The sequence below is a fragment of the Lepidochelys kempii genome, chromosome 6, assembly GCF_965140285.1.
Source record: "Lepidochelys kempii isolate rLepKem1 chromosome 6, rLepKem1.hap1, whole genome shotgun sequence".
Classification (NCBI taxonomy): domain Eukaryota; kingdom Metazoa; phylum Chordata; order Testudines; family Cheloniidae; genus Lepidochelys; species Lepidochelys kempii.
This window is the reverse complement of record NC_136385.1, coordinates 46,477,041-46,501,339: the sequence shown is the minus strand read 5'-3', so window position 1 is coordinate 46,501,339 and position 24,299 is coordinate 46,477,041. Positions and strand designations below refer to the sequence as shown.

The following is a 24,299-nucleotide window of genomic DNA, read 5'->3' as shown; positions in this document are numbered from 1 at the left end:
ATCTGTCATGCTTTAGCCCAGCACAGGAAAGTGCTTAAGGGAGGGGCTAGTCTATGACAGGAGGTTCCCTAACTGAGCTAACTTTTGTTCTGGAAAGCCATTATTGGTTCAGAGAGAACTGGCTGGTTTAAAGATGCTGCTTCTCCTTGTTTCTAGATTTAAAAAAATATTCCCCTATGGAACGGAGAGAGGAAATGAACAGTAAAATTAGAGAGTGTGAGTAACATTTTTCATGAAGGGCAAAACTGTTATAATTCCAAACACAGGTAAAGATAATTGAATGCTTTCCTTCTGTTGCTCTCTCCATTTAAGCAATTGTTGTAATTACTACAGGGATGTCATGAACTTGGAAATGGGAAGTACAGTGTCCTCTAGAAAATCTTTCTAGTAAAATGTCTGAAATATGACAAAGCTTGTGTTGCACTAGTCTCTCTGTATATTCTTATACTCAGTAGTAGTAGACAATAGTGGCCCCGGGAATGTACTTGGTTAGCGTGGCATGAATGGGAATATTTGCCTAGTGACAATTAATAGGAAACATTCAGGCACTAACTCCTGCTTGTTGAGTTCAATTTATATATTTCTAAGAATATTAAAGAGCAGCTTATGTCTACTGGGAATGTCGTGGTGGATATACTCAGATGGGGGATTCTGCTGTTTAAAGATAATGTGGGTTCATCCATTGGTGGTTTTCTAATTAGCAGCTATCAGGTCCATGCTGGTTTGCTGTGGAGAAGATGTCTGTTTTTTTGTCAGATTGGTGGCATGAGAGCTGCTGAAATAGGCAGGCAGCAGAAACCGTTGGTAAGGTTCCCCATGGTGAAGATTATGCCCGGTTAATGTCCTACCATCCAGAAATGATCTGCCCTTCCTAGTTAGGAAGGTGGATGACACTGCCTGGGGCATTTTGAAGTGAGATTCTAGACTCCTGCTGGAAAGCTGCTCCCTAGTGACAAAATAAGAAAAGTACAGGAATTGGTGAACAGGACGACATTGGGAGAGATTAACTTTCTGTTCTTAAAACAAACTTTTTAAATTCTAACCGATGTAATCAGAAAAAAGGGAAAATGGGAGAGGTTTATGCTGCACCACAGTAAGGTCTTCTGTGTAGCTACTCTGCCAGCAGAAGAGAGCTCTCCTGCCGGCATAATTAAACCACCCCCAATGAGCATCAGTAGCTACATCAGCAGAAAAGTGTCTCCCACCAACATAGCGCTGTCCACCCGGCACTTTTTTTGGTGAAACTTATGCTTGTTTCACACCCCTGACAATCCAAAGTTTTACCAACAAAAGTGCTATTGTAGAAAAAGCCTTAGACTCACTGCAAGAAGGACCCTGCTGGTGTCGCTTTCCAAGGGGTCCTGGGCTGGGACCTGGTGGTTAAGGAGGTCCGAGGTTCTCCTACCATACCCCATTAAGGGTCTAGACCCTGATGTGGGTGGAAAGCCAAAGATCCCTAGCTTTAGGTCAGAAATGGTTATGTACTACTCTGATTGAGTGGCAAGGGACTGGAAGTCAGGTTCTTTAACCACTAACAACCCGGTCCTTCAAGGTCCAAATCACACAGGATCATAGAATCATAGAATATCAGGGTTGGAAGGGACCTCAGGAGGTCATCTAGTCCAACCCCCTGCTCAAAGCAGAACCGATCCCCGAGTAAATCATCCCAGCCAGGGCTTTGTCAAGCCTGACCAGATCAAGCCTGATCTGGTGTTGCTTGGAGTTGGTGTATCCTGCTTGCTTCTCATGATGATCTTGATGAGTTTGAGGGGCTTCAGGAAAGATTTCTTTTAGGATGTGGTCCTGATCAAGTATGCACTATAATTGTTTGATACCCCATATGGGTTCCAGGGTGAGATGGAAGGTGACAACTAGGGGTATGTGGTCAGAGGTTTGGGGTTTTTTTTTCTGTATGGAAGCATTTTCTCTTGGGGAATTAAAGTGGCCTGTTTCATGATGTCCTCTACTTCTCTGATGGAGTCTCCTTTTGATGAAGACGATTTTAAGGTATGTATCCCAGACTTTCTCCTCTGGGCATATTCTGAGGTATCTTTGCACCTAGCTGCAGATAACAGATTCCTTAGTGTGTCTGGGTTGATTACTGAATCTGTGAAGGTAAGTGTGGTGATTCATGGGTTTCTTGTGGGAGACCTGGGTTCAAGGTCCTGTTTTAGAGCAGGGATTTAAACTAGGGTGAGTGCCCTAACCACTGGACTATTGGGTAAAGGTGTGGCTGGGGCGGGGGGGGAGGAGGAGGAGAGGAGCACTATCTCCACTTCAGTTTTTGTGATTCTAGCCCTTCATTTTCTTTTGATTTTTTAAATGCCCCAAATGAAATGTTTCATTTGAGCTGAATTGAAATTTTTCTTAATTTTTTTCAATTTGCCAATTATTTTTATGTTTGTTTAATTATTTATGTTTTGGTCTGGCCTGAAATACATTCTTTTTTCAATGTTTCTAAACTTCCAGCAAACCAAAAGATCAGTTATTGGCAACTAACACTGTGAACCAACATTAAATTGTTTGTTTTGGTTTTGAGCTTTTTAAAAAATTTTTTTCAATTAAATTGAAGTAAAGTTTGAAATAAAAAGTTGTTTAGAAAACATTTTAATTTTGACAGATTTTTTTAACTTGTTTTGTTAGAAATAATTCATATTCAACACAAATTCACTAAATCTTTTGGTTGACCCATGTCTGTGCTTTTCACTGAAAAAAAGTTTTGTCCAAAAGAGTTTGCCCAGCTCTACTCATCAGCTGTTCTGTGGTACTGTATGTTTCCCAGTCCTAATTTCAAACTGAGGATATAAGATAATTTAAGTTGACATGAAAACTCCAGGACACCACAGACCTAGGACAATTATGTGAGCAATAGGTTTATGAACTGAACACTGACTGTCCTCATCTCTAGTCTATACATATGTTAATAAATTGAATGGAGTTTTGTTGAGGAAAAGTTGTGTTAGAAAAACACAAACAAAATCTTGTCTCTTGGATGTATTTATCCCTGGAAGGCGGCATGTGCCATCGAAGCACGTATCTCATTAGTGTTTTGGAAGTAATGTAATAGAGTTGGCTCACTTGCACACATCTTCTGGCAAAGCCAAAAAGTGCTGTAATAGTGCTGAGGGGATAGGGTGAGGGTGCATCAGGGACATTATTAACAAAATAATTTGGCTTTTCCTTCCAGTTTGTCTTAAGATCTTTTTCTTTTTCTTTTTTCTGCACATCCATGCATTCCACTGATAGTGTTCTACTCTGAGCTATGCATGTTTAATTTAAAACAAACTTCCCCAATTGCCAACTGGCCTCTCAGCATATGGGAGCTTGGGATAATAGTGATGTTAGACAATGGATATTCAACATGTATTGAAGTGTGGTCCACCCTTTGTCTACACTTTGAACAAGAAGATTTCTTTATGTCCAAACATAAATCTTCGCATAATTACTTATGCATCTGAGAACCTTCCCAACACTCCTGGTTGCTCTCATGAAAATCATCTTGTTTATATCTCATAGAAAATAGAAAATTTGGTATATACTGAAAGTAAATATATTGCTGTTTTTCCACTGTGTGCCAAATTCTGCTTCTATGCATATTACTATTTTAGTTGCTTCATAATATAAATAGATGTAATTTAACTGCATGACTCTAGCTTCAAAGTATTAAAATAATAGAATGTATAGGCAGTACATGCTATAGTGAACAGTGAATTATAGCTTCTGTTCTAAGCTGCCTATTTTAAGTTGCTCATAATTTCATTACACAAATTCCTTTTGAAATGAAATGTTCTTAAGGCCCCAGTTCAGCAAGATACTTAAATCACATGCCTAACTTCTTCTTAGCTTATGGGCAACATGTCTCAGGGGGCACGTGACCAGGATTCATCATCATACTTTGAGTATGTGAGTAGTCCCATTAAAGTCAATGCGGTTATTTACAATTCTTCAGGATAGGCATATGCTTAAGAACCTTGCTGAATTGAAGTCCTAACATTATCTGAAAGGTGAGTAAAAAATAATTGTTTATTCAATTGACTATGAAAAAGTTTTACAACCCGTGTTGTGCTGAGAGAAGTTATATGTAGATAAATCGTAAACAGCTGAAAATAGATGTTTAAACTATGCTTTGTAGGTTTCACTGAAATGTAAGTTTTAAATAATTGGGGGTGTTCAATTGTTTAGTATTTTTATATACTTATGTAAGTTAAAACTGAGCCATTTGAAATATTTTATGTAAAAAGATAAGAAAAGAGACTGGGGGAGATTACACTGAAGAATGTATGCATTACCCTTAGCTTACCTTTAGCTTGCTCTTGGGAATTTGGAGATTTACAAGTAACGTGAAGTTAATATATTTATTAAGACAACATGCACATAAAGAGTTTTGCTTAACATATAAAACCAAGCGAAAAATGTTATTAGTCTCTCAACCTTTAATATTGTGTCGAGCCATTGGAACATATATGCATCATTTCTTATTACGCTACTAATGAAGGGTCATATCAACTGTAGTACTAAGACTGAAAGGGGTGAATTCAGGGATAGAATGAGACAGGTGCCTTTTTTCTCCTTTTTTTGTGTTCTTAGCCTGATCTTCTATGTTGTTTCTTTAGTATTAAATGCATTTATTTTGTAAATTCCCAAGAGCAAAATAATGTTGTTCTTCAATGTTGTCTCCTCAGATTAGTCTTTTCCCCTGTGTTTATAGATTAAAAGAGTAATGACTACCATTTCCAGTTTCTTGTGCCTTTTAAAGTATTGAACTGTCTTTAATATAGTAACTTTGTAAACACAGTATGGGTAAATGGCAATCTTAGCAGTACAGTGCTTTGTTGGATCTCTCTTAGAAACGTTGTTACAAGTAATAGATTGATCCCACCAGTTTTAGACTGTTAACAACTGATTTGGTTAAAGAGAATGATTTTAGGCTGAAGAGTTATAGAATCTAGAAAACAAAACAAAACACAAAAAACCCACACACACTACAAACAATGTCTGAAATGAAAGACCTCTTTCCTAGCTTTTGCCTGTAGGGCTTCTTATGAATGTGCTTTTATATTTATTTCTTAGAACTACAGTAGAGATTTAAAAGAGGAAGGAACACAGAAGAATAGCAAAGAAAACATAGAAACATTAATGGCCCATTACATATCACAGGGAAGCAATTATGATGTAGTCACAAATATGTTACAACAATGTTTCAAAAGTGAGAAGTGTGTGTGTACCATTGTCTCAAATTTTCTTGCTCTGTGAGTCAGTCATTGAACAATTTTAAGTTTCCTCATAAAAATTTAGAGCTGAAAGGATGACTCTGGATTGATAACTGGATATGGAGACTTTTACTTCCAGATCATCTGTTTGAAGCCAAAAGTAATTACTATCTGATGGATATTCTGGGGTTTGTGTGACATAAGTTGACAGTCTCTCTCCATTTCCAAGATGAAAAGTGTTCACGTTCCAGAACTACCATTACAACTGACATTAGTTCACTTGAGACCTGATATAGAGAAAAAGAAAGGGAAGTGTTGTCTTTTCCACATTGATGTTAAAGGTCATCTGGCAGTTTTCATAAGATTAGGGGTTTGTCCTGGTGTCCCTGAACAAAATGTCCCTGTACCACAAGGTGTACCAAGTAGCAGCCACTTTTCATCCCAGAGATGCTTAAATTTCAGTGGTGCTAAACATGCAAAAGTCCAAATTCTGGCATCATTAGTTTTAATTCATGCCTTACAAAGGTAAAACTCTCACTGGGAGTTTTGCCTGCTTAAAGACTGAATACATAAGGATTTAGTACATAGTTCATAAAATTAACTATGAGATTCTATGAAAAATGATACACTATACACATGTACTTGAATTTATTAGGCCAGAGAGAACAAGGTTTAAATAAGGATGAAAACTGAATTCCCTCTTACTGACAAGAGACAATTACCTCCAGGTCTTTGCTGAGTGATATTGTCTGTGTAGTAGTATACAAAAGCTTACATGGCTCCTTGCTAATTATGCTGGACTTGTATGTATGATGGTGACCATCAAACCTAGGGAACTATAGCCTGTATCGTTTCATTATTACCAATGTTTGTGCTTCTTATTTAATAATTTCTCATTTTTAAATTTCTTATGTGTAAGCTTTTATAGTCACACTGCTAAGAAACTGACTCAAGGATTTGCTTCACACTGCCAGTATTTGCAAAATGTTGTACAGGCTTCTCTGTGGTTTTCAGTAAGGGACTGTCTTTTGTATTTGTTTCCAGCTATTAAGAGGCCCCCAACTAATTTTGATTACTTCCAAAATTGTGTGGAAACAAATATCTGTGTCACTTCACATTTTGGACAGAAAAGAATAGAACACAAAACAGAAAGCAGTCATGAAGAATAGCAATTGTAACCTGCCCAGAAATGATGCAAGGCTCTGTCAGGCCAAACATTTTTTCCTAATGGCCCCTTTAAAAAAATCAGATGGGGAGTGCTTGCCCTGTGCACATATATAGTGTGCAACTAGATAGTCAGAGCCTTGTGTTTGGGGGAATATGACAATTGCCACAGATTACGGGGATGAGAGATTTCTGAATGTTTCACAATGCAGCTGGCCCAGAAAAGCACAGAGAACTCTTTTCCAGCTCCCAGCTAACTGTCCTCGTCCGCCATAACAAATGTTACCAACACACAACTCCCTGGCCAGTTACCAACCCTTCCCAGATATCACAAGCACCTCTCTGCCATCAAACTAAAAAAAAAAAAAAGTCCTTGAAGTAAACTGATGAAAGTAGTTCTGAGGAAATTTCTTGTCTGAGTTTGCACAGAGCTCTGCAATGTCTATGACCAGACCAAGTATTAGTTGATTTATTTTCTTGTATGCAGTCCTGTTACACACCATCTGTCTGGCTGTTCATCTGTCCTTGTGGTTTCCTGGAAGGGAGCTGACTAAAACTCCCATCAGCCTTTGAGGCTGGCTTCAGCTGTCCAGATGGATACCACAGAGCAGGGTATCAAGCACTTCCTGTAAATATTTTTTAAATGTTTCTAGTCTTGGCCTTTGATGCTTCTAAGGGTAAAAGTTTATCCCTGAACAAACACTAATGGTATTTGCATCTACAATTTAGACCAAAATAGTCTGTAGGTTTCAGGGCATAGCCATGGGTTTGATGTCCAACATCTTGGTGAACTTTACAGGCATTACTGTGCAGATGAGACCACTGATGTTTATAAAATCATATGACTACTTGGATTTATAAGAGATGGACACTTGTTTGAGATCAAAGTCCAGCAGAAGTCCCTTGTTAAATATATATGAAGGCCTTTAACTTAAATTGCTTCTCAGAATGCAGATTAATTCACTGCCACTGTAAAACTTAAACTGAGAGAAAAGAAAGCAAGTGGGTTGTATATAAGGGAAAATAAATGTCCTGAAGTTGGAACATTTATTCATGTTGGTGGGCACGTTGGCAAGTAGTCTCAACAGTGCTGGTGGGACTTCTCATGTAAGTGCTTACCGACGTAAGTAATGGCTGCACAATAAAACCCAGGAAGTCGTGTAAGAAAAGGAAGAAACACTTGAAAAATAGCATAATTGAATAAAGAGTTCAACTACATATCAAAGTCAAAAGAGATTACAGGATAGTAATTCAATTGCCATAACAAAGTAGCGGTATTAGGCAGTAAAGAAATAATGGTGAGACCAAAGAGATTATAATAATGTCGTATATTTTTGAAAAGAAAAATTGTAAGTAGCTTGAATGGGGAAAATGTATAGATAGTAGCTAAGAACATTTAAAAAGCACATGCTGGAACTGGAGTCTATCTTTTATTACAGTGCAGTCTGTAGGAAAATTCAGAGAAATGATGAGTTTGGCTTGGTTTTCTGTTGTAAATTTCCTGGATTTTTTGTTGCAAGCTATGCACACACAAATGGATTCTAGTTTCAGCTGCAAACATATATGTTAAATGAGTTGTAAACAGCTTTACTTAATGCAAATATGTGAATTTGAAAACTGATTTTTTTGGTCAAGCTTGAAAGTTCTCACCTGTAAATATCTGTATTTTTCAAAGCAGCTCTAGTGGATGCAGATCCACTGAAAAATTTCACGTGTGAAATCCTGGATTTAAAAGCTTTGGGCAGGGTTCAGAAGGGCTTAGACAAATTAGAAAGGAGTCCAGGAGCTGTTTCCAAATTGTGTTGCTCCCAAATACACAGCGGCATTTTTATCAATCTGCTAAATGATTTAAATCAGCTAGTAAATGGTGTTTCCGTTTTTATTAGGGCTGAATTTTTTTTTCAAAAACAAAAACAAAAAAAAATATTTGTAAAGCTTTGTTTCCAGGCATTCATTTACATCATCTACGAGTCAGCAGCCCTTTTAACATGAGCTCCCAGTGCAACCCTAATACAATCCTCAGAGGCATAAACAGGGGAATCCTTAGTAGGAGTAGAGAGGTTATTTTACCTCTGTATCAGGCACTGATGTGACTGCTGCTGGAATACTGAGTCCAGTTCAGGTGTCAACAATTCAAGAAAAAATGTTGAAAAAGGGGAGAAGGTTCAGAGAAGAGCCATGAGAATGAGCTCCTTCAGTCTATCACTATACTTTAATGACTCTACTTAGCTTAACAAAGAGAAGGTTAAGGGGTTACTTGATTAAAGTCTATAAGTAGCTACACAGGGAACAAATATTTAAAAAGGGGCCTTCAATCTAGCAGAGAAAGGTATAATGTGATTCAAATGCTGGAAGCTGAAGCGAGAAAAATTCAGACTGGAAATAAGGTGTAAATTTTTTACAGTGAAGATAATTCACCATTGGAACAATTTACCAAGGGTCATGGTGGATTCTGAATCAGTCAAAATTTCTAAATCAGGGTTGGATATTTTCCTAAAAGATATGCTATAGGAGTGATTTGGGGGGGGGGGGGAGTTCTATGCTGTGTTAGACAGGAGGCCAGACTAGATCATCACAATGGTCCTTTCTGACCTTGGAATGTATGAATCTGTAAACACTAAACAAAACCTTAATGATGTTTAAGAAATATAATTTGTCATCATATTTCATATAAGAAATTAGTTCTAACTATTCCTAGAACCCCATAAAAATCCATACAGAGGCTGTAGTCTTTAGGAAACTGGCTAATCCCAGTGGTCAAATGCTGAAACCCATATTCGGGTGAAATTACCATTGAATAGAATGGGAAGTTTCCCTGAGTAGGGACTGATTATGGACTTCAGAATGTGGACCTAAGTGTTGAACAACTTAGATTCCAGCCAGTTTCCAAGGTTTTGAAGTGGCCAGATGGAATATGAAAGGGTTTCTGGCCATTAGGCGGTGAAACAGGTTAGAACTCTTGGGAGGAACCAGGAACAGGCTGACAGGAACCCCTCTTTTTTTCTGGCCTGCACCATCACCATGCTCTGCTGCATCCCATCCTGCTGTTTCCTGAACCCTCCTTTAGGTCAGGAAACAACAGGCAGGAGATGAGAAGGGGAAATTTAATCAGGGACTGAGGGCATGAACAAGGAAGAATTGGCATGGAGCCACAGCATGAAAAAGAACTGGAGATGATGGTTGCACAGGAGATGTGGGTAAGAAGCATGAACCATTCTTAAGGGTAGGGTTGAGGAGCATCCACTAGGTAGGGATTTCTAGGGGAATGGGAGAAGGCTCATTTGATTGAGAAAAGGAAGAGAAATGCAATAGGAATTGAAAAGGATATAGAGATTCCGGTGTGTATGGGGAGAGAGGAAAAGAGGGACTGGGAAGGGGCTTGTTTGGCACCAGCACCTCCTTAAGAGCATTTAGGCTGTGTATATTTGTCCATGATGCTCTGGGAAGAGAGAAAGAAAAAAAAACATCAAGTGACATAGTATCTGTATTGAAGAATTTGAAGTGATGAACCTTGATATGTCAGTTGTCTTCCAGGAAGAGGGAGGTCTTATCATTCAAGAACTCAGTGTTATGCAATGGTATTTACTGTGTGAAGCAAGAAGACTCCTATAGGACAATTGGAATTTCAAGTTTACACAACTCTACTATTACCCCTCATTGTTCAGATAGGTAGATTACTTAATCAAATAAGTCCATTGTTATGAAAGAAAATTCATTATCTCACCAAACTGATTCACCAGATCACATAACTAGCAATTTTTTGTCTGTTTTCAAATAAATACTTACCTTTCTCTTGTTCAGAAGTTTGTAATGTGCATGTCATAGTCTGGGCCAAGGTGGAAAATAGTCCCCACATTGATAGAAATACCAGAGGAGTGGGGATTGCTTTGGTGTCACATCCCAGTAAGACTAATAGTCTTGCCAAAACTAGGCAGACCATATCACCAGCTCATTTCATGACTATAGCTTGTCTGTCATTTATCAGCCTCCATGAGACTAAAGCCTTCTCACTGAAGAGCTCCTCCTATTATTAAAGAAAAATACTATTTTGTAGGCTATAATCTACCCATTTCTTCTCTTCAGCACTGTATCAAATCTGGACATTTCTAAAACACTGGTTTTAGATGGAGGTAACTGACACAAGAAAGATGGGTAGAGCCCTGAGCAGATAGAAAGTTTGTATCCACATCCGGCCAGTGATCCGCAAACATGGTCTGCAGATATCTGCAGATTTGCAGGGCTCTAAAGATGGAACAGCCTTTCAAAACTGGTCATTGAAGATCACCAACATTGGTGACTTGGTTGCCTGTTCCCAGCTAAATTGTTGTGAAATTTTGGGTAAAATGCAAGATTTACTTGTTTCAAGATCTCATCCAGAACTATAGAGCAGCCCAACTTCATCTGAAAGTATTAACCCGGATACAGATGCTAAACTTTTAATGACTTGAAACTTTTATCAAAATCAATAAGGATCATAAACATTGATTTTGAAATTTATTGTAGGATTTATTCTCTGATAACATATTTGAATATATTCTCAGAGAATAAATTTTACAATAAATTCCAAAATCAATGTTTGAGCCTTATTGATAGGCCATAATGACTGAAGTAATCAGTTCTCTCTTTCCAGTGGTTCAAGGATATCACATTTTTGAGGCACCTAAGGCCTGATTCAAATTCCACTGATGTCAGTTGAAGTCTTCCTATTAACTTCAGTGGGCTTTGGATCAGACCGTAAAGACTTTCTGATAGAAAAAGAAGAACAATAAAAATATGGTAGAAATTTTCACGATGATCATGGGTTTAGTGCTTTCAGAACACATAGTCCTTATAACTGAAAATGACCAGGCTGTGATAATGATCCACTGAAATTCATCATTAAATTATGTTGCATACTGTACCACAATGGCAATTTTATGTTACATTTTATTTTTCAGCATAGTGTGTTTTATTTCTACTTTATTAACAAACAGTATGTACAACTGATCTGAAGATGAAATCTAATTTAATGGTGCAATATCCTGTATGCTTATCCAGCCATGTCACTCTGTACTGTACTTCTTGTTAGGGCTGAGGGAACCTGGAACTATCAACATTATTACATGTAAACAACAAAAGTATGATGCTGATGTGTATCTATATAATGTAACTGTGGTATAGATTCTGTATCAAAATAACATCCTGATTAATTTCTCTTGTTTGTAATGGCAAAAAGTGTTGGAATATGGCTGAAAAGGGACAATTGAGAATGTTCCCAGTGTTAGATATCTCTCAGCTGGTTTACAGTTTACACCAACTGCTCTCAACACACAAACACCTGTCTTAAGGGTGTGAGGGACATATTGTGTGGATATAGAGAAGAGCATGTTTTCACCGCCTCAATTCACAACCTGTGTAAGGTCCCATAGATCATAGCCAGTTGGAATAAGATAAGGCAGTTCTTAAAGTGTTCCAACATATGCTAATAAGATAGCCTGGCTCAAAAGTACTAAAAGATTAAGATAGGCATATATTACTGATATTCCCTTTCCTTTCCCTTCACTGCCTTGTGCGTTGACTGTATCTGGGTGCAGAGAAGAATCTAGGCAAATTTGTGCTTCATTACACAGTAATATAAAAAAAGTGCTATCTAAGGCAGAGCTTATCATTAAATAAAATAATCTTCATGTTTCAGTCTTCTGAGAGAAAAATCTTGATTATTATTGATTTATACATAAGTTATCAGATGTATCAAAATGCTTTGCAAGAAGCAAATGTCCTGAAAATACAAAATAGAGAGTAATTGATAAGAGTAATTGGTAATTTACAATAAACTTATTGCATTCTGTTTGCTGTCCTGATTTTCATGTGAATTCTGTCTATAGTTTGCCTCTGTATTTACTTTTTTTCTTCTTCTTCTTCTTTTCTTTCCTACCTTCAGCAAAATGCCTCAGCAGATAAGGAGACCCTTCATGTTGCCTCAACAAAGGAAGCAAATCAAAGTGTCCAGGAGTGCGAATCACAAGATGTAAGATTGGGAGTCAGTACTTAATATAGACTGAAAGCCTTAGAGACAATTTTTAATACTATCTGTTTTTTAATAATCAAGCCAGTACATATATTTTAAAGGCAATTTCATGTTCAGATGCTGTGAAGCAAATGTGGTTTAGTGTACAAGGATGCATTGTACTCCCTAGGTTTTCTTTAGGGATTGGTTAACAGGGTTTGTAAAGCTTTTGTGAAAGTAAACCAGTAGAAGAGATGTGATTTAATGATTAACTAGTTCAGCAATCTACTTATCCCTTTGAGAGTTGGAACACAGTGGGGTACAGAATGCTGTTATATAACATTCATATTAATAAACAAGCATCGATGTCACAAATGCTTCAGGTCCTAAGGCAGATGTTTAACTTGAGAAGTAACAGTGACAATGTAACGGTAAAAGTCTGCAATCTTGTCCACTGAGAGTAGGGAACAAGCTGAAAGCTCAAATCTGTGATGCATCAGAGACAGTAGGCTGAAACCTGCAGCCCTTACTCAGTTAAAACACTGATGTAGCATGTTAACATAAATCTCAAACCAATTTATTATGGCCCATGTTACAGTACAAACAAAAAAGAGTAGAGTATTGCTGGTTTGAATGTTTCCCTGGATATTGCAAAGGATATCACACTAATATGGTCTTAGCAAATGTCCTGATGAGACATGAAAAATAATAAGAGAAGATAAGAGACAAATGAGCCTGGAGTGAAATACTAAACACACTAGTGTCCCTTAAATATAACAACCACTATATCTGCAGGTAACTGGAAAGCTTGCTGGTAACAATAATAACAGTTTACACACCTTTCATCCACACACTTACTGTTACGCAGGGATTGCTTTACACACTCAGAAGTGCAGCCATATTTTGGATGAAACACAAGAGCCATTTAACAGCACAAAGGAACACAGTACACAACAGGAACATGTTACACAACATTTTAAGGAAGGAATTGATTCAATTAACACTGCAAAGTAGAGAGAGTTGAGCCTGTTGCCTTCAACTCTGTACCAAGCTCCTTCCTGATACCACTTACTGGTTGTTGTTTAGCAAATTGTTCATGAATATAGCCCTATTTTTGGTGAATGTTTTTGTTTTTTCCTGAGAACTTGCTGGATAGTTTGGACAACTTATTTTCAGATTGTGGGTCATTTGCAAATATGGTCCTCATCAATCAGTGTCATATATACCTATGTCACATGGTATGTTTTGCTCACTGATTGCAGCACAGAATCTTTTAAAGCAAGAGAATAATGTTGTGTGAATAGTGAACAACAAATAATTCATTATTTCAGCAGCTATAGTTAAAACATTACACGAGGGGATTACTGAGGCAGAACAAAAGCAATTAATGCGTAGTGGCCATACTTTTTTAAAAAAAATTGTTAAAATTTTGTCAACAGAAAATAGGGTTTTTGACTAAATAATTTTTTTCACAAAAGTGTCTGTTTTCTGCAGAAAATTTTGACTTTTCACAAAAGAAAAAAAACCCAACAACAAAAACACTTTTGGTTTTCAGCCAAAAAGCTGAAAAGGTGTGATTCAGACATGCTGCCATGGTGCCTTATGGGAGCTATAGTTTTGGTGCCACATGCCTCAACTCTTCTCCAGGGACTGCTTTCCGTAGCTGCACTATATCTCCCATGATGCCCCACGTTGGCTCAACAAAATGGGAGACCATGAGGCACCATGTACATTATTAAAGTATAATTAGGCAAGCCAAAAAAGAACTGGAAGAGCAACTAGCCAAAGACTCAAAAACTAACAGCAGCTTTCTAAAAGTACATCAGAAGCAGGCAGCCTGCCAAACAAAGAGTGGGGTCACTGGAAAATCGAGGTGCTAACAGAGCACTCAAGGAAGATAAGGCTAGTTTGGAGAAGCTCAGTGAATACTTTCCATCAGTATTCACTCTAGAGGATGTGACGGAGGTTTCTACATCTGAGCCATTCTTTTTAGGTAACAAATCTGAGGAATTATCCCAATTTGAAGTGTCAGTGAGGAGCTTTGGAATAAATTAATAAATTAAACAGTAATAAGTCACCAGGACCAGATGGTATTCACCCAAGAGTTCTGAAAGAATTCAAATATGAAATTGCACAAATACTAACTGTAGTAAGTAATCATATAATTCATCTTCTGTAGCAGATAATTGGAGGATAGCTAATGTGACACCATTTTTTTTTAAAAAAAAGGCTCAGTGGTGACCCTGGCAATTACAGGCCAGTAAGCCTAACTTCAGTACCGGGCAAATTGGTTGAAACTATAGTAAAGAACAGAATTATCAAGCACATAGATGAACACAATATGGTGCGAAAGAGTCAACATGGCTTTTATAAAGGATGCCTCAGAGCTGTTTCTTGGCCATGTCTGCAAAAGGAACATTTACCAAACCCTTCCAGGACAAATATCTCATTACACAAGGATCTCATCCTCAGAAAGAGAGATAATTAGTGAAAGTATCATGGGATCTCCCTCCCCCAGGATGACCATTTCCTGCAAAACCTTTCTGCAAATACTCAGCAGCCACTGAGGGCCTTGTATTAACAAACAACAAAAAAAAAAAACACACACACAAACCTCCCCTTCGTACAGGGGGTAAACAATGAGGTGGCAAAATTTGGAGATGATACAAAATTACTCTCAATAGTCAAGTCCAAAGCAGACTGCAGAGAGTCACAAAACTGGGTGACCAGGCAACAAAATGGTAGATGAAATGCAGTGTTGATAAATGCAAAGTAATGCACACTGGAAAACATAATACCAATTATACATGTAAAATGAGATCTAAATTAGCTGTTGCCACTCAAGAAAGAGATCATGGAGTCACTGTGGATAGTTCTCTGAAAAGATCTACTCAGTGTGCAGTTGCAGTCAAAGAAGTTTATAGAATGTTAGGAACCATTAGGAAAGGGATAGATAAAAAGATTGAAAATATCATAATGCTATTATATAAATTCATGGTATGCCTACACCTGGAACACTGCATGCAGTTCTGGTGGCCCCGTCTCAAAAAAGATATATTAGAATTGGTAAAGGCATAGGGAAGGGCAATAAAAATGATTAGGGGTATGGAAAAGCTTCCGTATGAGGAGTGATTAAAAAGACTGGGACTGTTCAACTTGGAAAAGAGCCTAAGGGGGCATATGGTAGAGATCAGTAAAATCATGAATGGTGTGGAGAAAGTGAATAAGGAAGTGTCATTTACCCCTTTTCAAAACACAAGATCCAGAGGTCACCCAAAGAAATTAATAGGCAGGTTTAAAACAAAAGGAAGTACTTCTTTGCACAACGCACAGTCAACCTTTGGAACTCATTGCCCGGGCATGTTGTGAAGGCCAAAACAAGGTTCAAAAACAATTAGATACATACGTGGAGGATAGGTCCATCAATGGCTATTAGCCAAGATGGTCAGGGATGCAACCCTATGATTTAGATATCCCTAGCCTCTGACTGCCAGTAGATGGGAGTGGGCAACAAGGGATGGATAATTCAATGGTTGTTTGTTCTGTTCATTCCCTCCAAAGTGCCTGGCACTGGCCACTGTCGGAAGACAGGATACTGGGCTAGATGAACCACTGTTCTAACCCAGTATGGCCATTCTTATGGGAGATACAGTCTGGCCAGTTATCCTGGCCCACATTGGAGAAGAGGGGCATTAGGCATTTTAACTACAATTCCCATTTGACACTGCAAGGCATTTCCAAATTGGATTTTAGTTTTCAGCTGAAAGGTTTTATTTTTCTCAGTGTTAACAGAAATTTTTGGTGAGAGAAACAATTTTCTGAACAGCTCTATTGACCTCTATGCAGTTCTTAATTAGGCCAAATTCTTACTGAAATCAGTGGTAGCTGTGTCATGATACAAGGACTTCATTATCTGCTCCCTCCTCCCCGCCCCACAAAAAAAGTTGTAGATGATTTTAAAAATCAATCTAGATAATTTAATTTTAGATTTGAACAAGTTGGAAAGCATGGCATTAACTAATTGTGGAAAAATTGTTTCCAGTTTATTCTACTATGAATGACCACAGACTCCAAAAGCAGAATGAGCTAAGAAAGAAAAGTATTTTGTCTTTGAATATTAAATGGTATTTTCTAAGTATGTCGCTGTGTAGAATCTACAGTCCTAATACAAATAAATATACAATTATTATTTTACTTTCAAAAATAGAAATTTTTGGAGGCATATAGGCATGAATTTGAACTGCCCTTTAACCCAAGAGTCAGCTGGTCTAACAAAGCAGGGAGCTATATTCAACTGCAACAATCTCCTTTCTGTGCTGCTACCCCCTAATCAGGGCTGGATTAATGCAGGGGCTTTAGGGGCTGGAGTCTAGGGCCCAGGCTAAGGGGGGCATGGTGCAGCAGGACTCAGGCAGGCTGCCTGCATGTCGTGGTCCCACGCCACTCCAGGAAGCAGCCAGCTGCTGGCATGTATCTGAGGCCCGTGGCGGGAGTGGGTGAGGAGGCAGCTCCATGCTCTGCCCCCATCCCCAGCACCGTCCCTGCAGCTCCATTGAACCGGCCAATGGGAGCTGCGGGGCCAGCACTTGTGGGTATGGGCAGCACATGGAGACATGCTGTTCCTCTCCCCACAGAGGCACGCAGAGACATGCCAGCAGCCAGCCACTTCCGGGAGCAGCGTGGGGCCATGGCATGCAGGCAGGCAGCCTGTCTGAGCCCTGCTGCACTGGGAGCTGCCAGTGATAAGTGCCTCCCAGCCAGAGCCTGCACCTCACACCCCCTCCTACACCCCAACCCCCTGCCCCAGGTCAGAATCCCATCCTGCACCCAAACTCCCATGTAGACTCCTCACCCCCTCCTCACTCCAAACCCCTGCACCAAACTCCCTTCCTGAGCCCTCACCCTCTCCTGAACCCCAACACTCTGCCCCAGCCAGGATCCCTCTCCTGCACCCAAACTAATTGCTGTTCTAAGGTAAGAAGTAAGCTATTTTGAATTAGCTTTACTATATTCTACATGTTTTAAGACTGAAATGTAACCACAGAATGGATTTATGTTACCTAAAAGGCAAGTTTATTATAGCATTAATAGCCATAATTGTGATAATTTTGTTTTAAATTAGGAAAAAGACTTGTATACAGGGGCCCCACAAAATCTAATAGCCCCGGGCCCACAGGAGAGTTAATCCGGCCCTGCCCCTATTATGTGCAGCCCGTGCCAGGGAGTAAACCCACTGCATGTGTACACAGGACAAGCCACAATCTGGCTCTATGAGAACCAGTATATCCCCGGATAACAAACAAAAAAATAAGGGTAAGATGTGATGGATCCATCAGTCAAGTCAATCAAATCAACAAGTTTGGAGGTTATCAGTAATAAAAAAAAAAGAAAATAAATGTACAGAATTGATGTTATAAAGAATACATTACAAAAATGATAAAAAGTGGGATGGAACTGAATGCATGTACTGATAATTATGATGCAGGTAGGCGTAAAGACTTTATTTCATGATCCTATTGTTGCCTGATCTATTGATTATATATTGATCATATTACTGATATAAGAAAAGGAGTACTTGTGGCACCTTAGAGACTAACCAATTTATTTGAGCATAAGCTTTCGTGAGCTACAGCTCACTTCATCGGATGCATACTGTGGAAAATACAGAAGATGTTTTTATATACACAAACCATGAAAAAATGGGTGTTTATCACTACAAAAGGTTTTCTCTCCCCCCACCCCACTCTCCTGCTGGTAATAGCTTATGTAAAGTGATCACTCTCCTTACAATGTGTCTGATAATCAAGGTGGGCCATTTCCAGCACAAATCCAGGTTTTACCAGCAGGAGAGTGGGGTGGGGGGAGAGAAAACCTTTTGTAGTGATAAACACCCATTTTTTCATGGTCTATGTGTATAAAAACATCTTCTGTATTTTCCACAGTATGCATCCGATGAAGTGAGCTGTAGCTCACGAAAGCTTATGCTCAAATAAATTGGTTAGTCTCTAAGGTGCCACAAGTACTCCTTTTCTTTTTGCGAATACAGACTAACACGGCTGTTACTCTGAAACCTGATTACTGATATAGATTCACCAATTAGCATTCATAAATTTGGTAGGCTCTTTTCCCAAGATCAGGCCCAGTAGTATCAGAATTACTGCTCAGTTGGGAGCCCTGCTGGGCATGGTTGCAACATTCAAACTTAGGAAATCACTCTAAATTTATAATAGTTTTATTAATACAGTTAGCAACTTCACAAACACTCCAACCCAGCAAGACCGGTAGAGATAATACAGGATGAACTGAGCATTCTTGTACTTACACCATCCTTTGAAAAACAACCTGAAGTGTTAGTTATCTTCTTCCCTCTCACCACAGAATCATAGAATATTAGGGTTTAGAAGAGACCTCAGGAGGTCATCTAGTCCAATCCCCTGCTCAAAGCAGGGCCAACACCAACTAAATCATCCCAGCCAGGACTTTGTCAAGCCGGGCCTTAAAAACCTCTAAGGTTGGAGATTCCACAGCCTCCCTAGGTAACCCATTCCAGTGCTTCACCACCCTCCTAGTGAAATAGTGTTTCCTAATATCCAACTTAGAACTCCCCCACTGCAACTTGAGACCATTGTTTCTTGTTCTATCATCTGCTACCTCTAAGAACAGTCTAGATCCATCCTCTTTGGAACCCCCCTTGAGGTAGTTGAAGGCTGCTATCAAATCCCCCCTCACTCTTCTCTTCTGCGGACTAAATAACCCCAGCCTCTTCTCGTAAGTCATGTGCGCCATCCCCCTAATAATTGTTATTGCCCTCCGCTGGACTCTCTCTACTTTGTCCACATCCTTTCTGTAGTGGGGGGCCCAAAACTGTGGCCTCACCAGTGCCGAATAGAAGGGAATAATCACTTCACTCCATCTGCTGGCAATGCTCCTACTAATACAGCCCAATATGCCATTGGCCTTCTTGGCAACAAGGGCACACTGCTGACTCATAGCCAGCTTCTCATCCACTGTAATCCGCGGGGCCTTTTCTGCAGAACTGCTGCTTAGCCAGTCGGTCCCCAGCTAGTAGCTGTGCATGGGATTCTTCTGTCCTAAGTGCAGGACTCTGCACTTGTCCTTGTTGAACCTCCTCAGATTTCTTTTGGCCCAATCATCCAATTTGTCTCAGACACTCTGGACCCTATCCCTACCCTCCAGCATATCTACCTCGCCCCCCAGCTTACTGTCATCTGCGAACTTGTGGAGGGTGCAATTCATCCCATCATCCAGATCATTAATAAAGATGTTGAACAAAACCAGCCCCAGGACCGACCACTGGAGCACTCCGTTTGATACCGGCTGCCAACTAGACATCGAGCTGTTGATCATAACCATCACCAGTGGTCATCATCCTGGCATCTCCCAAGGGCTGTATCTCTCCCTCGCAAAACGCACGGACTGGGGTACAACTTTATAATGTGTTATGCTGACACCACTATGCCTAATGCGTATTCATTAGAGGTTTCTCCCTTTTGCCTTATTTGTATTTCCTCCCTTTCTGGAGGGCCAGTGGACTGCTTTTTATTTGATCCCAGACTTTGGTCTGTCCAGTTTGGGTGGCCCTACCAGGCATTAAAACTCTTGCCAACATAGCTCTCAAGGTCATAGACACACACAAGCTGATCCACTGCATCAAGGTACAGTCCCCCAGGGAAGGTGATGCCTCAGTTGTCTTGAGTCCAGCTTCACAGGAGGGAGAGAAACTATAATTTGACATTTTTAGAAATCTGAAAAAAGACTTAAAATCCCTCTCCTTCTTTAAAAAAAAGTTTCCAAAATGTTGTTTTAAGGAGTGATATCTCAGGACTTTTCAGAACTAGAAGCAAGTACTGACCTGTTGGAAAGTTGAGTACTTCCTCTTGTCAATAGGACAATCTCTTGTCTCCATTTCTGACCTGTGTCATTTTGAGTAAATTCCAAGTTTGGGAAGAAGAACAGTACCTTTTTTCTCCAGGTTTGCTTGCTTGCTGGTTTTACTTTATTTCTATGTTTCTTTGTCGTTGTTGTTTTTTTAATAGGAAATATTTGAAGATGGTCAGATTTTTTTAAATATTATGTCCCAGTGGCCAAAGTACAATTAAGGTGGTCAGAGATGCAAGACAAGTTATGCCATTTATTTTAAAAAAATAAAATAAGGGTTGAAACTGAGTTAAAAACGGGACTTAATGAATATGGTCAGAATCAAGATGTTGCTAAGAAACCTTCAGCAACTCTTTTCTTAGAGTGGTGGAAAAATCCCTTAATTGTTTATCTGATAAACAAGATTCAATTTATTTTGTAGAAGGGTTACTCTTCTAATGACTGACTACCGTAGAAGAACATTTGGTATTTTAGACTTCTAAAGAAAAAGAGAGAGAAGGTAAAGGGCTTGTCAAATATATCAGCTTTCCCTCCCACCCTGCAATCCTTATGGCCAAATACTTTGATTATTTTTAATTTGTTACTCCTGCTGCAGTTTTTGTTTATGGCTTATATGTGTTCATATTAATTAATGTATGTAATTTCTAAAGTGAATATACATACAATTTTATTTACAGGTTAGATCTAGATAGGTAGGGTGAAATGAATTCATTTGAAAATTAGGTTGGAAAAAAAGAGTTATTCCCCCATGGGACGTTCAATGGCTACAAGTAGTTAGATCATCTTGCAATATTAATGTCCTGGTTTATTTAAATCAGTGAGATTTTGCCTGAGTCAGGACCTCTGTTTGCCTCTGTCAAGGTTCCTCCCCCACTCTGAACTCTAGGGTACAGATGTGGGGACCTGCATGAAAAACCTCCTAAGCTTCTCTTTACCAGCTTAGGTCAAAACTTCCCCAAGGTACAAAATATTCCACCCTTTGTCCTTGGATTGGCCGCTACCACCACCAAACTAATACTGGTTACTGGGGAAGAGCTGTTTGGACGCGTCTTTCCCCCCAAAATACTTCCCAAAACCTTGCACCCCACTTTCTGGACAAGGTTTGGTAAAAAGCCTCACCAATTTGCCTAGGTGACTACAGACCCAGACCCTTGGATCTTAAGAACAATGAACAATCCTCCCAACACTTGCACCCCCCCCCCACTTTCCTGGGAAATGTTGATTAAAATGCCTCACCAATTTGCATAGGTGACCACAGACCCAAACCCTTGGATCTGAGAACAATGAAAAAGCATTCAGTTTTCTTACAAGAAGACTTTTAATAAAAATAGAAGTAAATAGAAATAAAGAAATCCCTCCTGTAAAATCAGGATGGTAGATATCTTACAGGGTAATTAGATTCAAAAACATAGAGAACCCCTCTAGGCAAAACCTTAAGTTACAAAAAAGATACACAGACAGAAATAGTTATTCTATTCAGCACAATTCTTTTCTCAGCCATTTAAAGAAATCATAATCTAACACATACCTAGCTAGATTACTTACTAAAAGTTCTAAGACTCCATTCCTGGTCTATCCCCGGTAGAAACCAGCATATAGACAGACACACAGACCCTTTGTTTCTCTCCCTCCTCCCAGCTTTTGAAAGTATCTTGTCTCCTCATTGGTCATTTTGGTCAGGTGCCAGCGAGGTTACCTTTAGCTTCTTAACCCTTTACAGGTGAGAGGAGCTTTCCCCTGGCCAGGAGGGATTTCAAAGGGGTTTACCCTTCCCTTAATATTTATGACAGCCTCCAATACCAATTTTCTTTTACTCATCCCTGGCATTTAGAAAACACTTTAATAAGAAAAATCTTGTCAATTAAATTCAAGAGGATGTTTTCTAGTGGCCAAACCGCTAGGAGTTTATCGGTGAAATCCTGGCTCAATTGAAGTCAGTGGGATTTTTTTCTGTTGCCTTAAGAGAATCAGGATTTCATCTAATGTATTTTTACTTACAGTGCATAGCAAGCCCTTCTAGTGTAGAATCCTGGACTAAACAATGTTTCAGGCAGAAAGTAGACTCCTTCTATTACAATATTATGAAGAATATTATCAATTTGTAACTTTCACACCCCTCCTCCCAAAAAAAAGAAAAAAGCACCATCCAAAGGTCATTTACTACCTTCTTCCGTCCAGAAAATCCTTATGCACATGACACATAACATTTAGAATCACCTATTGCAGGGTGTCAGAAATAACATCAAGCAATTTATAAAATGTTGCTTTATTTAAACAGCTGAGATTCATCATCTTCTGTTGGATTTCTAGCTCTTTTTGTTTGCCCTTGCTCAGCCTTTTCTGAAAAACAAAAGTAGTACAGATTTTATTTACTGCCTTTATGTTCCTGCAGTAAACAAATACAACAAATTCATTAATCATTCAGTGGCAAAGGACATTGAGCGCACTGGACCAAAACATACACATGTTTCTAAGCAACCATGGCATTTAGCTTCATAATTTTTGCATCATTCTTAACAGCAAAGCTTTGAGCACTCCGCTAGCCTCCACGCTCCTAGCCAATGTGGTAACAAGATAAAAGTAAAATTGTTACTGTCACAATTTTCATTTCAGGCTTGCTCAATTCTGAATCTGACTTCAATTGTCCCATGCTGCCTAAAAAAAGACTATAAAGGTCATGAAGGGTTAAAACAATTTGAGCACGGGGTTGGACTAGATGACCCCCTGAGGTACCTCCCAACCCTGATATTCCATGCTTAAACCAGTACACTGAATGGCTAAAACAAGAGTGGAAAAACTGGAGGGATACCTTAATCAAGAACCAGTGGAAACACACACTCAAATATATTACATATATTTAGCACTACATCTTCTTTAATAAGCTGTTTGGAGGCTCACCACATATTTAAGTAGATCATTATAATAGTTGATGAGAAGGCGTTTGTGCATCCTCATATTAATTTAGCTAATGATACAGGACAGTTCTCAAAGGAAAAAAATCTGTTCTGTACCTTACCATAGTTATGCCATATTTTAATACATTGTAATTCCAGTCTGAGAGCAGAACTTATCATTCTAATCATTAGATCAATGTGAAATATCTGCAAACAACAGGAAAACACGCGAAACTTGATTGACTGGCTTTTGGTACAAATTCAAATGTCAAACCAAGATAATTGAAAAGTTTGGAAGGGATGATGAACTTTTGAGCAGATCTGGGCCCTTTATAATTTTGACTTGAAATCATTTAAATTTCTCCTTTCAGAGAGTTTTGGCATTAAACCAGGTGAAATTTAGCAGATTTTACCTACTTCGTCTTTGAAGTTTCAGATCATTTGAACCAACAACACAAGGAAAATCCAGGGATTGTAAACCCACCCAAATTCCAAATATACTTTATCTCTGCAATGTGAAACCAGGAGATTCCAGATCAGACTCTGATCTCATAGATATCAGTTTTATACCAGCTAAACTCCACTGACACTCTATGGTACTTTAACACTAAGGGCTTGTCTACACTGCAGCTAGGAACATGCCTCACAGTCTGAATAGACAGATGCACGAACTCTGCTCTAGCTAGCATGCTAAAAATGCAGTGTGGAGGTTGTGGCATAGGCTAGCCATTCAAGTATGGATCCACCTTAATAAGCAAGTTGCATGATTAGATCATCTACACAGTATGTAGTTTTCTTTTTGAGAGTCGTGCTTCACTGATTTAACTGACTACCTTCATAGTCACATTGTTGCATAGTTTGTAGATCAAACTGTACAGTTTAATAGTCAAGAGGCATGCCTAATTTTACTATTCTATTAAAAAAATTAATGAGGATGCATACTGGGTGATCCACTTCCATAATTTACACAGCCAGCAGTGCATGTCCCTAACTCTGCTGTATAATTCACTGGGTGAGCTGAATACTATGGGTGTTAAATTTTTGCATACTTCACCGATCAAGCTGCATATTTCATCAGTTGAATTCTCACATGCAGATATTTTGTTGGTCAAACTGCATATGAAACTGATCAAGATGGATAAATAC

The 24,299-nt window shown here is 39.0% G+C and overlaps 1 protein-coding gene across 2 annotated transcripts in view; it reads left to right on the top strand.

Moving 5' to 3' along the window:
- Positions 1 to 24,299, top strand: part of LUZP2 (leucine zipper protein 2) — a 332,664-nt gene that overhangs the window by 291,832 nt on the left and 16,533 nt on the right. For both annotated transcript variants that reach the window (XM_073347817.2, XM_073347815.2), the window contains one exon: positions 12,295 to 12,381. In XM_073347817.2, coding sequence (XP_073203918.1) covers positions 12,295 to 12,381 — 87 coding nt within the window. The remainder of the gene's footprint in view (positions 1 to 12,294; positions 12,382 to 24,299) is intronic.